This window comes from Hippopotamus amphibius, chromosome 16 (genome assembly GCF_030028045.1).
Source record: "Hippopotamus amphibius kiboko isolate mHipAmp2 chromosome 16, mHipAmp2.hap2, whole genome shotgun sequence".
Taxonomy (NCBI): Eukaryota; Metazoa; Chordata; class Mammalia; order Artiodactyla; family Hippopotamidae; genus Hippopotamus; species Hippopotamus amphibius.
Window position 1 is genome coordinate 29,975,595 of NC_080201.1, and position 18,669 is coordinate 29,994,263.

The 18,669-nt window shown below is 47.7% G+C and overlaps 2 protein-coding genes and 1 non-coding gene across 3 annotated transcripts in view; 2 read left to right on the forward strand and 1 right to left on the reverse strand.

The window, feature by feature from the left end:
• Window positions 1–1,062, reverse strand: part of BBS2 (Bardet-Biedl syndrome 2) — a 64,505-nt gene extending 63,443 nt beyond the window's left edge. Inside the window, exon 1 of the mRNA XM_057710616.1 lies at window positions 765–1,062. Coding sequence (XP_057566599.1) covers window positions 765–854 — 90 coding nt within the window. The 5' untranslated portion in view covers window positions 855–1,062. The remainder of the gene's footprint in view (window positions 1–764) is intronic.
• Window positions 1,063–2,712: 1,650 nt separating this feature from the next.
• Window positions 2,713–2,785, forward strand: TRNAW-CCA (transfer RNA tryptophan (anticodon CCA)). The gene has a single exon. It is a non-coding gene; the product is annotated as a tRNA-Trp (tRNA).
• A 551-nt stretch (window positions 2,786–3,336) lies between these two features.
• MT4 (metallothionein 4) lies at window positions 3,337–5,557 on the forward strand. The gene is made up of 3 exons (XM_057710630.1): window positions 3,337–3,467; window positions 4,712–4,777; window positions 5,300–5,557. Exons 1-3 carry the CDS (start codon window positions 3,437–3,439, stop codon window positions 5,389–5,391), a joined length of 189 nt encoding a protein of 62 aa, XP_057566613.1. The 5' UTR covers window positions 3,337–3,436; the 3' UTR covers window positions 5,392–5,557.
• Window positions 5,558–18,669: the final 13,112 nt, after the last annotated feature.

An 18,669-nucleotide genomic window follows, 5' to 3' on the forward strand; every position in this document is an offset into this window, starting at 1 on the left:
AGAGAAGCAGAACCAGGGTCAGGACCCAGGCAGCATGACTCCAGATCTCAAGCTCTTGACTGCTCCTGGTGAGCGACAAGGTCCTCTAAATCTCTTCAGCAAGAGCTGGAGAAGACAGCCCGCATGTAACTCTACTGAGTCGTTCACTCGTCAGCGCTCATCGGTATTTAGTGAGCACCCACTGTGTGGCAGCACTCACGTGTGCCTGGCCACACGGCTGTGGAGACGAATAAGCATGGCCTCTGTTTGTGAGAAGCTTGCGGTCCAGGACCAGTTTGTGAACCAGCGTTCTCTAACCAATGGCTCCAGGGCTGCTCCTGGGAAGACCCTCTGTCCGGAGGGGCCCTGCACGGGAAAAGCTGGTGACCCAAAAGCAAAACGAGGACCAGGGTGTGGAGTGGCACCACAAGACCGTTCTTTCTCACCATCAGCGTTGGCTGAACCTGCCATTCCCAGGCCGTGAGTCCCAGAACTTCCGGCAGAAACTGCTGGGCGCAGGAACAGCGGGTGTCTAGCTTTGACCTTTGTGGGAGGGGGAGAAAGTGACAGCACCGTCACTTTAGGTTAAGAGGTGGAGCCTTAGCTGCTCCTCTGGAACAACCCGCTTCATTGGTCTGAGAAAAACCACTTGACTTTTCACATGGAGAGACTGTAACTGGAGAAGGAAATATTTAGGGCTCAAGGGGCTCATAGGAGCTACAATTTCTACGTGGCCACAGAAGAGCTGCTCAGGCAGGACTGCTTCTTTGCAGAGGAGCTCCTACCTCAGGATCCCTGGGGCGAGTGCGAGGAAGCCCAGCAACGGGATTCAGGAGATCCACAAATCCCTCGAAGTTGCAGGGGGAAAACGTCATGTTATCTGTGCGTTTCTTTTGCAAGATAGAGCGTTCATCGGACTTTCAAGGGCCCCTCGCATCCCCTGAGAAGGCTAAGCATCACGTCTCTGAAGAAATACAGTCGTCCCTCAGTATCCATAGGGGACGGGGTCCCGGACCCCAGCAGATACCAAAGTCCACGGATGGGGAAGCCCTGTATAGGAGATGGCGGGTAGAGTCCGCCCTGTGTAGCCGCGGGTCCCACGGCCGTGGAAATGGAGAGCCAGTTGTATTTATTTTCTGAGTGCAGATTTAAGCGGTGCCCAGCGGCCATTTCATGTTCCTGGGATGGCATGTGTGTTCTTGTTTTCCTGCTGTCACGCAGCGACCAGCAACTGAGACCCAGAAGATGACTGAAAGGGCAGATGGGGCCTGTGGAGGTGCTGCTCCAGGCCCTAGGGGACACGGTGTAGCAGGAACAGGACGGCCTGGGTGCAGTCAACAGGGACTCGACGGCCCAGTGCTACACATGGTCGTTTCAATCTACACAGCCCAGAAACTGGGCAATAGCTTCATGCTTGGGGATTGGATTTTGATATTCAGTTGAGGTCTTAAGCAATAATGCACTGTCACTCATCCAAGGAAGAAGCAACTCCTGGCTCAGAGAGTGAGGAGGGAGGCAAGATGGCTTACATAAGAGGGAAGGGAACGCCTTTCCTTTCTCTGGGCTCACCTAGTTGGCCCAGACCTTCTAAAACATTTATATCTGCTACAAGGCACACCCGAGAGTCGGGGGGCAGGCGTGGAGAAGCTGGACCTGCCAAGAGATGGGCTGGGACTGGGCTGGAAACGCAGGCTCGGGGAGGCAGATCCAGCCTCTGGACTCTGAGAGCAGCTCCGCCGGGTCGTGGGTTTCCTGGGCTGAGATGTCCTCCTGCCCTTCTGCTCCATTCGCTCTGTCTTTAGCCACCCCTGGCTCCCCAGTGCCCAGCACAGTGCTGGCCCTTGGAGGGTGCTGAATGAATGAATGAGCCTGGACCCCTATCAGGCTGTGACCTCCTTCTGGGCAGGGACCATTTGGGGGCCACTACAACGCTGCCCCTCCCCATCCCTCCCCAGTGCCCTGAGGACCGTGGGGCTGAATCCCCCTCTGCTCACGAGACGTTCTCAGCTCAAACCCTTGGCTCCATGGGTCAGACTGAGGCCCCGGTGGTCCCTGCAGACGAGTCATGGAGACCCCACCAACCTACAGATGGGAGGAACTATCTCCGCTGGTGGTGGCCAGGACTACTTTTTGGACTTTCAGCGTGAGGAGGAGCGGGCGAGACCAGAGGAGGCGCGTTCCAGGCCCCTCCTAACATTCAGGAGGGCAGAGCAAGAATACAAGTGGGGGTCCACAAACTACCCGGCTAAAACATTTAAAAGGTATAACTCAAATAAACAAATAAAATACACGCTATCCTCCTACCTTAACATTGCAACCGAGAATGCAGAGGTGCCAGGAGATCCATGCTGTGGCCCCAAGCCCCAATCTGTGGCCCACCTCCCTTCTCCCCCCACCCCTAGCTCCTTCCCTCACGCACCCCTGTGGTCACCCAGCCCACACGTCCAAACTCTGTCTGTACCTCCAGCAAATGGCCACCCCCCGGCTACCCCTCAGGCCTAGAGGGACACACACTGGCTGCACATCTGTCCTTGGGAGCCTAGGGAAGAGGACTGAGCAAATCCTTAGAAGCAAGCAGGCTTGGGATGATAGAAAGTTCCAGAATTCAGGGCGTTCCACATGTGGTGTAGAAAGAAAGGTTACAGGCTCTGGGTGGGCACCTGCCCCTGACTTTTGGGGGCATGGCCAGGAGGGGACCTCAGCAGGGCCTTCTAAAGCCAGGGCCCAGGGACTTCCCTGATGGTCCAGTGGCTAAGACTCCATGCTCCCAATGCAGGGGGCCCAGGTTCAATCCCTGGTCAGGGAATTAGATTCCACATGCATGCTGCAACTAAGAGTTCGTATGCTGCAACTAAGAGTTCGTATGCTGCAACTAAGAGTTCACATGCCGCAACTAAGAGTTAGCCTGCCACAGCTAAAGGTCTCACGTGCCACAACTAAGATCCGATGCAGCCAAATAAATAAATAAATATTTTAAAAAATAAATAAAGCCAAGGTCCGGAACAGGGGCCCCCGCCTGCCCATGGTAAGGGCTTTTATAGTCAACCAGGGGAGACAGATGAGACCCTGGACCAGGACAGCAGCAGCTCTTGTGAAGGAGAGATCAGAAATGGCAGATATGTATGCTTAGGACTTCGAGATGTGACACAGGTAGCTCCCAATCTGAGCACCGTGACTGCCATTTGAACCTGAGCCTGGCTCCCTGACACTTTGGCAGGTGGGTGGGTACAGCCACCTGCACCCCTTGTGAAAAGCCACCTAAATGACTGTACTGCTTGTGCTCTCCTCTGCCAACCCCCAGCTCATGGCTGGGCCGTGTGCAGGGCGTCTGGCTCCGGGGAGAGGTGGGGTGGGCCCAAGTTTACACCCACACGGCTATAAATAAGGACTGGCGACTGCTCACTCAGCCTCCCTTCCCCAGCGGTGACAGCACCAGAGCCTCTCAGACACCTGGACCATGGACCCCCGGGAATGCACCTGCATGTCTGGTGAGTAAGGATGCCTACCCAGGGATTCTGCGACCTCTCGCCAGCTTCCCACAGGGAGCCTGCAGGACTGTGATTAATGCTTCTCTTCTTCCAATTAGAAACACCAGTGGGGTTTGTCTCAGACTGGCCACCTCTGGGGCTGCTCCCGCTCTCTGTTGGATACCAGCTTGATTGGCTAGAATTAATAACCTGGCTTAGGAACGATAGTGGAGGGACCTAGCGGCAAGCCTCTGGGGGCAGCCACCAGGGTGGGAGACAAGCCCTGGCCCAGAGCAACCTGCTTCTGGTCCATTGCTCCCATCTACTCCTGACACTTATTATTTCCCAGCCTCAGTTTCTTCATCTGAAAAACAGTTACTTATCCCCAGCTGCCCACCTCCTAGGGTTGCTGTGAAAGTGCTAAAATCATAAAGCATCTGTGATGTCAGGTCCGCATAAGCGGACTTCCGAGCCTGCAACTGCTTAATTCCGTGGAAGCATATTGGCCAGCAGAAGTGAGGTCAGCGTTCAGAGACATCTTGGGTTTTATGACCTTGGGAAATGGCATTAAGAAGTCTCACAAGCCTCCCTGGTCCCTAACAGGACATGTCTGTCCCCAAAATTTGCCCAGAAAGGCAGAAGCTTCCAGCCTCTTGAAACTCAAAACAATAAGTGGGATGATTTTTGTAAAAAACAAAACAAAAAACACCAAAACATCCCCCCTAGTTTTATGATATGGAAACAAGTTGTAGCTGTGACTCTCTTTTTGTTTCTATCCTTTGCTCTTCCTCCTATCTGTTCAGGATTTCCATCTTGCCTGATACCTTGAAAAGGTGAGAAGGGTATGAAAGGCTTCCATAGTCCCCAGGGGACCTTGGGCTTGGCGCAACCTAGGGGTTCTCAAACCTGACTGTACATCAGAATCATCTGGGTTGCTTTATAAAAACACTAATTCCCTTTCCCTACGCAGACCTATAAATCAGAATATCTCAAAGCTTGGCTCTAGGCATCTGCATTTTAACAAGCTCCCCCGGGGATGCTAATGCAGCCCCCCAGTTTCCGTCCATGGACTGTGACTGGGAACCACTGGACGGTCTTCACCACTGGGGTGATTCTCAGCAGCATCTTGTCCAGCCGCTTGTCCCTCTTGTCCAGCCACTGCCCAAGGGCAGCCCAGACCCCCGGCCACCACGACAGCCTGCCGCACACCTGGGCGCCCCGCTCCACCTCAGTGCTCACGTTTGCGGCTCTGTCCTTTCTTCTAGGAGGAACCTGCGTCTGCGGAGACAACTGCAAATGCACAACTTGCAGCTGTAAAACATGTCGAAAAAGTGAGTCTGGTGACGAGGGCACACACTGCTGGCCGGGAGCTGGGAGAGTCTGTTTCTGCCATCCTCAACCCTCCAACCATGATGGGATTCAGGGGGTCCTGGATGCCTTTTACCCATTTGGGAGGGACCTGAAATGAAAGCTGAGTCCCCCAGGCTGCAGCCTATCTGGGGATGAGGGCATCCACGGTGTTTCAGGGGTTTGGATAAGAAGAGGGCAGAGGGGAGGTTCCAGCCTGCCCAGTGGTGAAGGGGATAGAACACTGGCCTGGCGTCATGAGCCCTTGGATTTGCCACTGTCCAATCCCTTCCCCTCCCTAGCCTCTGATGGACCCTGGGTGACCCCTGAGGTCCCTTCCAGCTCTAACATCCCACCACTTCCTGTCCCAGGTTTTTCATGCGTGTGGATGGGAGCCTGTGTGTATCCTGCTCTTCTTTTTCTACTTCCTCTAAGTGGTGAAGGGGGAAGTGGTCAGATAAGAGTGTTGACCCAAAGCTAATCTGTCCATCTCCTACCCCTTTTAGGCTGCTGTCCTTGCTGCCCCCCAGGCTATGCCAAGTGCGCCCAGGGCTGCATCTGCAAAGGGGCCTCAGACAAGTGCAGCTGCTGCCCCTGAAATGCATCCATTGTGCTGGGGATGAGACCTGGAAAGCATCTATATAGTGCAGCAGCTGAGGAGTTGGAACGACTGTACAATAGGTTGTACTTTTTATATATTTGCCCCAGTCAGGTGGTGGTGACATTTACATAAAGTGCTTGAAGCAATAAAGTTTTCACTTGTGGTTGTCTGGTGGCTCAGAGCAATGTTTTACCCTAACCCAGCAGGACCAAGAAGGGCTGGCCCCATGCAGACACACCAGGCGCCAGCCTGTACCCATTCTGCAGGCAACAGCTAACCCCGAGATCCTACCGTTCTGCCTGAGGGTTTTCTCCTGCAGCAAGAGCTTGCCTGATGTATGCACAGGGCAGGCCACCCCTGGGAACAGCCCTTAACCAATGATAAGCAGGAGTCAGTCAATGAACACCGTCAGCATCTTTACCCTTATAATGGGACAAATCTGAGTCATGTTCTACACTGTCCCCCAGAAGTCCTCAGCGGCACCGAACTCCAAAAGCCTATGGAGGTAACTCCTTATTAACGTACTCCTTATTGGCCTCCTTCCTTCTCTGCCTCACTTCTCCATTCTCCTTCCAGGGCTTCCTGGGATCCCCGCCCAAAGAAACTACTTGTACGGTGTCCGCTTTGGACTCTGGGTCCACCCAAATTTAGCCAGGCTCTCCTGGAATAGTGATGGCCCTAAATGCCTTGTGTGAATGGTGCTGCTTAAGGGATGTTAGCACTAAACCAGCTATGAACAGGTAAGAGGTCTGGGCAGATCTAAAGAACATCCCCATGGCCAAGGCAGTGAGGGCATTAGCTGCTTTAGTTACCTGGGTTCACCTTTAGCACTGGGTGACGGGGCAGACATGGACACTAATGATCTTGCATTTCACAGAAGTCAATGTAAAGAGAAACTGAGGTTATATCTCCCCCACTGCCTCCCCAGATTGCTGACACATGTATCTGAGCTTTCACTCCACCATCACCATTCCAATTAAGTTTGATGGTAATTAGTGCTGTCATTTTGCAACACTTAAATACACCAGCCCCCATGCTGAGCAATGCACACACGTGCTCCTCGTTTAATCCCTACAATAGTCCCACAAAGGGTGTGTGGAGGAATCCTTGGTTTTTAAAAAAACATGTTTTTAAACAGGTCTTCATACACAATGTACAAAACACAAAAGATACAAAGGGTATAAGACTCCTTCCCGCCTTTGCACCCCAGTTCTCCTTCCCTAAGACAACTGTCACCACTTACTGGTGTAACCTTCCAGGGATATTCTGTGGCTACACAAGCACAGATGACACATAGCCTCTCTCTCTCTCACACACACACACACTGTACCCTGGGAAACTTGACAAGTGTTTTCTCTTATATAGTAAACTCCCTGCCAAGTCCTTTTTTCCATTTAAGAGAGAAGAATAGATAGATGGAGAAAATTAAAAGCTTAAACAACCAAAAAATAAAATGACAAAAGAAAAAATGGGTGAAACAAAAGGGTTAAAGAAAATATGGGAGACAAATCGAAAATTCCACACACACCTCTGCCATGGTGGCGCTGCCGAAGGCAGCTGAATCTGTGACTACATCTTTTGGCCTTTTTCTGATCCACTGAGCCTAGCAGTGTGTCTGGGACCCCCTCAGAGCAGGGGTCATAAACACCCATAAAAATTCACTGACAGCAATGAACCTTCCTCTCCCTAAAAATACCCATACCTCACTCAACCTTACATATGATCTTAGGGAATTCACAGCCCACCCCCCCAAAGCCAACTCTGGACCCCTAGGAGACCCTGATTAAGAATCTATGGTCCAGGGACTTCCCAGGTGGCACAATGTTTGGGAATCCGCCTGCCAATGCAGTAGACACGGGTTCGATCCCTGGTCCAGGAAGATCCCACATGCTGCGGAGCAACTAAGCCTGTGAGCCACAACTACTGAGTCTGCGCTCTAGAGCCTGCAAGCCACAATTACTGAGCCTGCATGCCACAACTATGGAAACCTGCGCACCTAGAGCCTGTGCTCCACAACAAGAGAAGGCATCACAATGAGAAGCCCGCCCACCACACACTGCAACAGAGTAGACCCCGCTCGCCACAACTCGAGAAAACCCATGCACAGCAACGAAGACCCAATGCAGCCAAAAATAAAACTAAAATAAATCTTTAAAAAAATTTTTAAATTTTTAAAAATTAAAAAAAAGAATCTATGGCTCATGTAATCTGTTAAAAGAATAAAATAGTCTAATAATAGATTAAAATACTGAGCACTGAAGACCTGCCAGGCACTTGGTCCAGCTCAACTATGCATTCCTTCATTTGGTTGTCACAACACGACCCCACGGGGTCAGTACTGTCATTAACCCCATTTTACAGATGAGGAAACCAAGGCACAGAGGTTAAATGACTTGCTCAAGACCACCCATCTAGTTTTGTAGAATTGAGATTTGAACTCAGGTCTGATAGACTCCAAAGCCGTGCTCTGAGAGCAAGTGGAAGTACAGAAACAACTTCCGGGATGGAAGGCTGCGAATGCTGAAGTCCCCGACGCCGACCCTGGGGAGGAGGCGGAAATGCAGTCCACGCTCACCCACACCACCGCCCTCAGCAGAGCAGAAGGTAAACTCAAGCTCTGGGAGGGTGTTCATTCATGCTACCAAGGGCCTGAGACCAGGACCCAGAAGAGGCCAGGAGCAGCCTTCTCCACCACAGGCCTGGGTCAAGGTGACCCAGAGGCAGGAGCGGGTGAGAATGGAGCCTTTTCCCAAGGGTGTCCCATGGGGTTGAGCTCAGTTGGCAAAACAAGGAGCAGGACTTACTGTGTGTTTCCTGGAACTGGGCACTTCCATAATCCACACTGTCATCCTCTCTATTTGGAAATCATCTGGGGCCTTCCTGGGGAGGTTTCCCCTTCCGCCCATGAATTGTGCTTTAGACGCAGCATCACAGTGCAACAGAATGTGCTCGGCCTTGGGAGTCAGACACTCCACCCTCCCCGGCTGCACGACCCTGACCAAGGCACTTACCCCTCGAGGCTCAGTTTCTGCATCTGCCAAGTGTCACCCCCTCCTAGGGAGAAACTGCAGTATACCGTCTACGCACACAGTCGGTGCTCCATAAACGGACTTGTAAGCCTTTCTTAGGCTTCTGTTTATGAATCTCTGAGGAGGCCCCTGCTAAGTCCCTCTCTGTGACTACATCTCTGGGGCCCCTTGGGAAGGACACGATGCTGGTAATGATACCGTCCGGGGGCAGAGAGGCCCCCTGTGTCTCCAACAAGCAGGCTGGCCACTCTCCATGCAACCTGAGCCTTGGCGCACACAGGGATGCCATCTCACCTCATCCAAATGCTGCACCTGAATACTCTCATTTATTCCTACCACATCCTCGAGGGGAGAATCAGCGCTCAGAGTCTCATTTTAACAATAAAAATGCTAACAACTTATATTTATTGAGTGCCAAGTGCTGAATGTAACAAGTGCCAAGCACTGGGCTGAGCGGTTTATAAACATCATCTCATGGACCTTGCACCACCACGACCACTTTAGAGCTGGACAGTCAGGGCCCTGCTATGGACCCTCTGCCTTAGAGGGTCTGTCTCTGGCCCTCCTCCCCATGGATGAGGTGTCTGAGGGTCCAAGAAGACACACCTACTTGGAATTTTCATACCAGTCCCTCACCCACTCCCCTCATCCCACCAACTAGAAAGGCTTTGAGTACCTGGGACCAATTTCAGAGTCTGCATGGGCCTCCTCCCCAGGTCAGTCCTGCCTGAGGGTGGACCATGCCATCAGTCTGTGTACTCCTAGGCCTGAGGGATGGCCAAGGGGCAGCTGTATTCAAGGATGGGTGATGTATGGATAGGGACTGAGTACTTGCACTTTGATGTCTACAGTATGGAATGGAGCCAGGGGTGGGAAGAGAAGGGATGAACTACAGGCTAATCTTCCATCTTTGCTTTTGCCCCAAGCCCGGCAAGTGTTTGGGGGAGGCGTGCATTAGCAACCCTGGAGAAGAATCCTGTTATGACCCCACCTTACAGGTGAGGACGCCGAGATTCAGGAGATTCAATGGCTTGCTCAGAGTTATGAGGCTAGTAAGGGGCAGACCTAGGACCTGAATTGGGGGCTGCCTGACTTAGAGGCCGTGCTCGTGCCTGTGCTAGATGGATGGGGCAGAGAGAAGGCTGCAGGGAATCCTGCCCCACACCCAGGCATAAAAGGTCCCTGCCCTGAGCCTTGTGCTTTAGAGAGCCTACATATCCAAACACTCAAAACACAAATTTATTAAAGAATACATGGGGGCCTCTGTCGTTCACGATCTAGTACTTGTTTGTCGCCTTGTGATCCATCAACCCTAAACATCTGCTCTTGTGTCTAACACTCTTCCCTAAGAAAATACTCCTCCAGCTCTTGTCCTATGTCCTCAAAACAACAAAAAGTAAGTCAAAGACCTTAACAGGCATCCCACTAAAGAAGATATACAGATGCCAAAGAAGCATATGAAAAGATGCCCCACACCATATATCTTTAGGGAAACGCAAATTAAAACAACGAGATACCACTGCACACCTATTAGAATGGACAAAATCCAGAAGACTGACAACACCAAATGATGGCAAGGATGTAGAGCAACAGGAACTCTCATTTGTTGCTGGTGGGATGCAAAATGCTACAGCCACTTTGGAGGGCAGTTTGACAGTTTCTTACAAAACTAAACATACTCTTATAAAATCCAGCAATTGCACTCCTTGGTATTAACCCAAAAGAGCTGAAAACTCATGTCCACACAAAAGCCAGTACATGAATGTTTTGTGGCAGCTTTATTCATAATTGCCAAAATCTAAAAGCAACCAAGATGTCCTCCGGTAGGCAAAGGGATAAACTGTGGTCCATCCACAGCGTGAATGGAATATTATTCAGCACTAAAAAGAAATGAGCAATCAAGCCATGAAAAGACATGGAGGAAACAAATGCATATTACTAAGTGAAAGAAGCCAATCTGAAAAGGCTACATACTGTGTAATTCCAACTAGAGACATTCTGGAAAAGGCAAAACTATGGAGACATTAAAAAGATCAGCAGGGAATTCCCTGGCAGTCCAGTGGTTAGGACTCTGTGCTTTGACTACAGGGGGCCCAGATTTGATGCCTGGTTGTGGAACTAAGATCCCGCAGCTGCACAGTATGGCTGTAAATAAATAAATAAATAAACAAGTAAAAAAAAAAAATCACTGGTTCGTGGAGGGAGGGATGAATGGGCAGAGCACAGAGGATTTTTAAGGCAGTGAAACTACTCTGTATGATACTCTAACAGTGACTGTATGTCAGTTAACATTTGTTCAAACCCATAGAATGTACAACCCAACAGTGAACTCTAATGTAAACTATTGCCTTTGGGTGATTAAAATATGTCGATGCAAGTTTATCCATCGTAACAAATGCATACTCTTGCTGAGGGATGCTGATAACAGGGGAGGCTGTGCATGTCGTGGGTCAGAGGGTACATGGCAAATCTCTATACTTTTCTTTCACTTTTGCTCTGAACCTAAAATTGCGCTGAAAAATAAAGCCTACTTCAAAAACGTATCTTGTATCTGAATGCCAAGAGAGTTTATGGATGGCCTCAATGCCAATGTCAGAGATGGAAACTGCTTTCAAGGTACAGGGAGGGTCTGAGTGGAAGAAATGAGAGAAAAGACAAATTAACTCATAAATCTTTCTCCTCAAAAAGTGTGAATGCAATCGATTCTCATGGCAGAAAGTATCGTTTCCCATTAGTGTGACACATGAACTTCTCTCAGTTTTCTTTGCGTTCTAATTTGTTTCCAGAACATGCATGAGTTTATGCTATTTGTAGAAGTTTCACAAGGCAACTGAGGAATATTTTGTAATACTAAGCATTTCATATTACTCTTAAATTTATATATATACCATATATACATATAGTCAGCTAAGCAGAAACTGGCACAACAGTGTAAAGCAATTATACTTCAATAAAGAGCTTAAAAAAAGAATTCAATGAGATTATAAAAAGCAGTCAGCTAGATACACATTGAACGCTAGAACTATGAATAATTTTATTTTTACAAAAAATCTTATTAAAATTCCATTAAGTCTTTAGAAAATTTAATAATATAGGACAGTGAAGCTAGAGGGAGAAAACTAGATGGGCTTGGTAGCCTCCTTCAGCAAGTGCTTCGGTCCCTGGGGCCACCATCTCTGGTCTTGGAACAGGGGGAAAATAACCTTCTATTTGGGTAAGCCACTGTGCAGCTGAAAGCAAACTCACTGATACATTGTGTAACTGTGATTAAGTCCTCCGTGCTCTGTCTGTAGATTGATTATGACATTTGAAATAAACAGTTCTTACAATCTTATGAATATATACTCTTTACTGGAGAACTAAGGGTGAATGGACCCAGAGAGAAGGATATGTAACTCCATGTCACTGAAATTGGGCTACTTGAAGGAGAAAGGAAATAAAGAAGAATACTCTCTTCTAAGACATGCTCAGAATCAGGATACAGGATACTTTTTAGTTTGCTTCATATTTGGACTCCCATTTTCTTACAGGGCTTTTGTTTTTCCTGGCATTTCTAATTGCCAGGAATTTTCCCTCCTGCTATTCGTTAAATGATCTAATATCCATTACCTTCTTTCCTGATTATCTGTCCAACTGTCATTCTGGGTTCGCTTTTCATTGCTCTCCTGGGTTGTATTCACTGCTTCTTAGATACTTTGTCAGCCTCCATCTTGGACTTTCATTTGGTGGAGTACATCCTTAAGCAATCTTTTACCAAAAGGATGAATTAGGGGAAACTTTCAGAATCCCTAAATGTTGGAAAATACCTTAATTATTCTCTCATGCCTGACTGATAATTTGGCTGGATGTCACATTTTAAGTTCAGTATCATTTTCTCTTAGCCCCTTTGAAGGCACTGTTCCACTGTTTTCCAACATTCAGTGTTGCTGCTATGAACACTAACATGACCTTTATTTCTCACTGGAAGTTTGTTTTTGAGAAATTTCTCAGCCTTTTTGCAGTCCCTTGATTATCTTTCAAAATGTTGTCCATCATATTTTAATATATAAGAACTCCTTCTCTGAATGTTTATCATAATACCCGGGTTTTATTTTTCCTGAATGGAGTCATTTCCCGAATCTCCCTCATGAGGTAAAGGTTTTTTACTTAAGTTTTCTGATAGTTTCTTGAGTTATTTCTGCTTCTTTGAGCTGAAAGCAGGCTTTGTGGGTGTGAGTGGGACTTGTTGGCTGGCAGACTTGGTTTTAGCATGCCCAGGTAGGGAGCTGGCAGGAAGGTCTGGCCTGTCAAAACAAGAAGGGCCCTCCTCTGACTCTCCTCCGGGAGCTTGGCCCTTCCTAGACTGGTTACTCTGTTTCTTTCTCAGCCTGGGGGGAAATGGTGGACACAAACAAGTGGAGGTGAAGGAAGCCACCTGGCAGCTCTACAGCCTCTTCTCCCATCAGTTGCCATACTAGTTTCAGCCCCTCCTTCCTCTTCTGCTCTCCCAGTTTGACTCCCCAACTAAAACAGAACAAAATACCCACCCCCACCCCATAGACTTCTCTACTTCTTGATCTGAGCTGTGGCTTTCTCTGCTCCCATTTACCCATAAGTGTGACTTGACTCCTTCCGGTATTCCAGAAAAATGTTAAAATCTGATTCTTTGATCCAAGTCATCCTCCCCCACACCAATTTTCTGCTGCTCTATGATTTTTTCTTTCTGTCTGTCTTTCTTTAGTTTCTTTCCATGGATTTTCAGGAGGAAGGAGAGGTAAACACACGTGCTCAGCCTCCTATCTTGAACTGAACAACTGGGCTCGGCTTCTTATTGGTATTATTTGAATGTCTGCATTATCTTCATTCTACAGGTGAAGAAACTAGACTCAGAGAAGTTCAGGATCTTTTCCCTCATTCAGGGGGAACCAGCTGAGAGGGAAGCTTGAAGACCATGAGGGAAGATGAGCTGGGGAAAAGGCTGAAGGGAGCAGACTGCTAACACATGGCCCCGAATGGGTAACACTTGAGCAGGTGCAGGGAAACACCAAGGAAAGCAATTTTAGGTCAAGAAAAAGATCTGTTTCATGGGAGAGCCACATGGAGCAGGAAAGCGCTGCGTCACCAGGCTGACACATCATGGATTGTGCTCCTGTGTTGCCTAAGGGACAACGGAGACCTTAGAGAGGCTGTGACGGACGCTGCACCTGCTCAGGACACACTCCAGCCTGGATGGGGACGAGAGGAGGGTTTGGTGGGGAAGGAATGGAGCCCAGGTCTCAGGCCTGGGAGGGAAGTTCCTTGTATGGACTGCAGGGGGCGCTCCAGACCCAGGGGCAGATTCAGCCTGAGTAGTCTCTCAGCCCAGAGGAATTGTACATGGGATGAGGGGGTGGCGGGAGCCTGTTTGAGGATCTGTTCCCACCTCAGTCTGGCTGGGTTTGGATCCCAAAAGATCCCAGGAAGGGACTAGAACCCTCAGACACTGCTGCCAGAGGATAAGTCAGGATAAGTTCTCCAAGGGCCGATTAAGCCTTAGGTAGAAAAGGCCTTAACAAGGTGCAAACCACCCAGATTCCTAAGGCTTTTAAAATAATTTGGCAATGTACAAAGACCGTAAAATCGCTCTTCCCATTTCTCCCATTAGTTCCACTTCTGGAAATCTATTCTAAGAAGTTCACAGTGAATTCAGGGGGAAAAAAAAGTGTCTCACTCACTCACAAAAAGGTTCTTTTTCGCTATTTACAATTGTGAAAAACTGGAAATAAGTTTAAGTCCATGAAGTTGCTTAAGTAAGCCATGGTCTGTGCACACAGCAGGATGTGATACAACCATTAAAAATGCAAAAACACAGGAAATGATTATGGTAACACTCAAGTAAATAGTAGGCCACAAATTCATTATGCAGGAATTTTTTTGAAAAAAGAAGCCATACAAAATATGGAAATGAAATATACTAAAATGTCAATAGTGGTTGTGTTCAGTTCATAGATAAAAGAATTCTTTACTTTTCCTTCTTTCTATTTTTCTGAATTTTCCAAAATTTACTGAAGTAGCATTTTTTAAAATAAATACAATTTGAAAAGGAAAAAAGTATGTGTACTTTGAGCCAGAAATTCTACTTCAAGGAATGCTGTGTCCTAAGGAAAAAATTATGAATGGACACACACAAAACATACCAAGATGTTTATCACAGCATGGAGTATAATAGTGAAGATTTGGAAACAACAAAAATGTTTCAAAGTTGGGGATTGCTTAAATAAATTGTGGAATGAATCTACTAAAATAAAATTGTAGAAGTCAAACTATTTTCATGGACAGGTGTTCATAACCTACAGATAAGCAAGGAAAAGTCATTTATAAAGTAGTGTTTACTTTAGTGCTTCTATTTTGATATTTGGAAGGATTACGCATGTATTTTTTTTAATTTTTGAAAAGTGTCTACAATAAACAAAAAAGGGAAAAGAAGGGAAGCTAGATCCAGGCTGTTTTTTGTTTGTTTGTTTTTTAAGGCCACACGGTATACGGGATCTTAGTTCCCCAATCAGGGATTGAACCTGAGCCCCCTGCAGTGGAAGTGCAGAGTCTTAACCACTGGACCACCAGGAAAGTCCCTAGATCCAAGTGTTTTTAAATCTGAGGTACAGATGGCCTGCTTTGTACAATTTATTTTAGAAGACAGGGGAAGGGCAGAATATTTGAAATTAAAACTGTCTTGGAAAATTTGGACCAAGTGACTGCAATAGACATTAGCTAGCTGGGGGCTTCCCAACCAATCCAAGCCCCGCCTCACCATCCGCCTTCTCTGGCAAACACTCTCAATTGCTTTCTCATATTTCAGCCCCCAAGTATCTTCATCAAGGAGGCAGGGCTAGCCCTGATTATCCACATTTGATGGACCTTGAACCAGAGGTCCAATACAAGTTTATGATAAGGCAGGGCTTGGAAAGCAGGTTTTCTGACTCCCCTGGATCCCTTCCCAACATGTTTGACCTGCTAAAACTCATCTCACTGTTTTATAGGGTAACATACAGCAGGGTTTCTCAACCTCAGCCCTATTGACATTTTGCGCCAGGCAATCCTTTGTTTTGAGAGGTTACCCTGTGCATTGTAGGATGTATAGCAGCATCCTGGGCCTCTACCCATTAGATGCCAGTAGAATAGCTGCCTCTCCCCACCCAGTAGGTTGTGACCAAAAACGTTTCTGGACATTGTCAAATATCCCCTGGGAGCCTAAATCATCCAGAGCTGAGAACCACTGAAGTAAGATAAGATGTGAAATAGAACGTCCCCAGGGTCATTCCTGAGAGAAGGTGATGCCACTTGTCCCCAGACCGGGGGTGGGGGAGTCCAATAAGGAAGGGAGGGCAGATTGGTTTATGTATAATAAAAAGGCACAGGTGCTACCACTCTACACAGTGCTCATCTTACTGTGTGTTTTTTATTAAACGGCTCCTTACCCAGAGGGTGGGTTCCTGGAGAAGACAGACATTGTCCTACACATCTTTGTGCCCACTGTTCCTAGCACAATGTCTGCATTAAGGCAGAGCTCAGTAAACATCTGTGGTATGAAATGAAAGAATTCACCACCACATGACTCATTAGGCAAAGCAGGATGCTAGGGACCATAGGATAACTTCATTAATACATATTTAATTCAACCTCTTTTCCTGACCCAGCCTTCAAGGATGTCCCACAAAAAGTGAGCCCAAAGTCGGGCTCTCTCGGTTCTCACATTGATTCATTCACTTAACAATCAAAGGACATTTCAGGTGTGCAGGGGGCTTTGCTAAGCACAGAATCAAGGAGAGAGGAAGGAATCGCCTCTTTCAGCCCCAGTCTTCGGGGACCTCAGAGTTGGCTAGGGAGACTGTCAGACTACCTTCTCCCCTCTCCCACAGGGCAGAAGTATAGAGGTATCCAGACAAACCCCCACAGACGTTAAAGAGGGAAATTTACACCGAGCTGTAGGCAGGAGTGAAGACTTCCTGAAGGAGGAGGCCTCGAAGGATTTTAAACAAGTAGAAATTGTGGGCAGGAAATCCAAAAAAGACTCAACAGCATGAGCAGAAGCATGGAGGCAGGAGAGCTTGGGGCATATTTCTGGGTTAGCATGGACTATATTTGGTTGCCAGGACAGGTGGGGGCCAGACCATGAAGAGATTGGAAAAGTAGGCTAAGGGGAACTAGTGTCCATCATTTGCTAGTGCCAGATCCTAGAAGATTTCTGAACAGAGAAGTGTTCATTGAACACTGTTTATTGAGCACGTATTACGTGTTAGGCAATATGCAAGAAGAACCTCACTTAACGTGCTGGAGAGGGTGTGGAGAAAAGGAAACCCTCTTACACTGCTGATGTAAATGTAAATTGGTGCAGCCACTATGGAAACAGTATGGAGGTTCCTCAAAAAATTAAAAATAGAGTTGCCATATTATTCAACAATCCTACTCCTGGGCATATACCCAGACAAAACCATAATTCGAAAAGATACATGCAGCCCTATGTTCATAGCAGCACTATTTGCAGTAGCCAAGACATGGAAACATCCTAAATGTCCACTGACAGATAAATGGATAAAAAAAGATGTGGTATAATATATATATTATTACTCAGCCATTAAAAATAATGAAATAATCCCATTTGCAGCAACATGTATGGATCTAGAGATTATCATACTAAGCAAAGTAAGTCAGAAAGAGAAATACAAATACCATATGATATCACTTACATGTGGTGAGTACAACACAAATACAACACAGATGAACATATCTATGAAACAAAAGCAGACTCACAAATGTAGAGAACAGGCTTGTGGTTGCCGAGGTGGGCGGGGGCGGTTAGGGGAGAGACGGATTGGGAGTTTGGGATTACCAGATGCAAACTATTATACATAGGATGGATAAACAACAAGGTCCTACTGTATAGCAGAGGGCACTACATTCAATATCCTGTGATAAATCATAATGGAAAAGAATATGAAAAAGAGTATATATGCAACTGAGTCACTTTTCTGTACAACAGAAATTAACACAACATTGCAAATCAACTATACTTTAATAAAAAAATTTTTAAACTTCCTTTAATGCTCACCATAGCCCAAGAAGTAAGGAGTATTATTATTCCCACTGAATAGCTGAGGGAACTGGGGAGATTCAAACTCAAGTCTGTCTGACACCAGAGCCAGTAACTCTTAAGAACTGCAGTCTTCACTCACTGCAGTTCAAAGATTCGGGCAGTGCTGTCAAGATGGTCTGGGTTATGCGGGCAGTGCAGAAACCCCATTGTGCCTCTTCTGTGGGAGCCCAGCAGACACCCAGGAGCAGTCCCTGCAGTTCAGGAGCTCTGAGGGCTTTCCCTGGGCTCCCCAGTGAAAGTGGACTCATCCCCCAACATAACACCCTCCCTCTGAGCCACAGAGGTACAGCCCCAGCCACTTACACAGGAACTTCCAAGACAGGCTGGCCCTGGCACCCCAACCCACCAAGGCTCAAAATCAGCTCAGCCTGAGCCTCTAACTCTCTCAGGGTTTAATAACTACTCCCCCAGGTCCTGCACCGAGAGGGGATGGCAGGCCCCCTCTGTGCCTACTCTACTGAGGGGGTTCCGCCTCTAGGGAACACTCCACGTTACAATCCGTAGAGCCAGGCGTACACACTGAGAACCAAGATACTGGCACAGTTGCTGGGGTCATCCTGGCCACCTTGTGAAACCTGAAAGCGTGGAGATAGCCCTTCCCTGCCTCCTTCTTCCAACACCCCCCAACCCATCAACAAGCAAAGAGAAACGCAGACTTGCCTTTTGGCATTTAGAGCCCACACAAAAGTGCCGATGCCCGGCTAGGGAGGATGCAGGAGGGAAGAAGAGACAGAACCAGTAGCCAAGTTGGATTTGCGCACTCAGGGGCTCAGCCTGGTGTAGGGCAGTATTGCCCCAACTGCAGTCCTTCGAGAACCACCTGCACTATTTTAGACATCAGCACGTATCACCTGGTCTATGATACTGAAATTTATTTTAAAAGGGAATCTTGTATCGCTACTGTAGAGGAGACACAGAATCGTTTGCCATCAGCAGGGGTTAACCATGGAGACAGAGAGGAAATGAAGCAAGGTTATGACATTTCTAGCCAGGTTCTGCAGCAGGCTGAGGCTCGCTCCCCATCCTTTCTCTGACTCCTTTGTTAAAAAGAGGAGCTGTGGAAGTGTGGGACATGCATTGAAGACATCCTAGCACTAAGTCGTGTCTCCTTGAGGTAATTAGGAAGACTGATGG

Excerpts from the sequence above, each read along its gene's own strand:
- MT4 (XM_057710630.1), top strand. The coding sequence starts at position 3,437 with ATGGACCCCCGGGAATGCACCTGCATGTCTG. Across the intron at positions 3,468-4,711 it reads GGAATGCACCTGCATGTCTG|GAGGAACCTGCGTCTGCGGA; the intron begins GTGAGTAAGGAT and ends CCTTTCTTCTAG. Across the intron at positions 4,778-5,299 it reads CTGTAAAACATGTCGAAAAA|GCTGCTGTCCTTGCTGCCCC; the intron begins GTGAGTCTGGTG and ends TACCCCTTTTAG.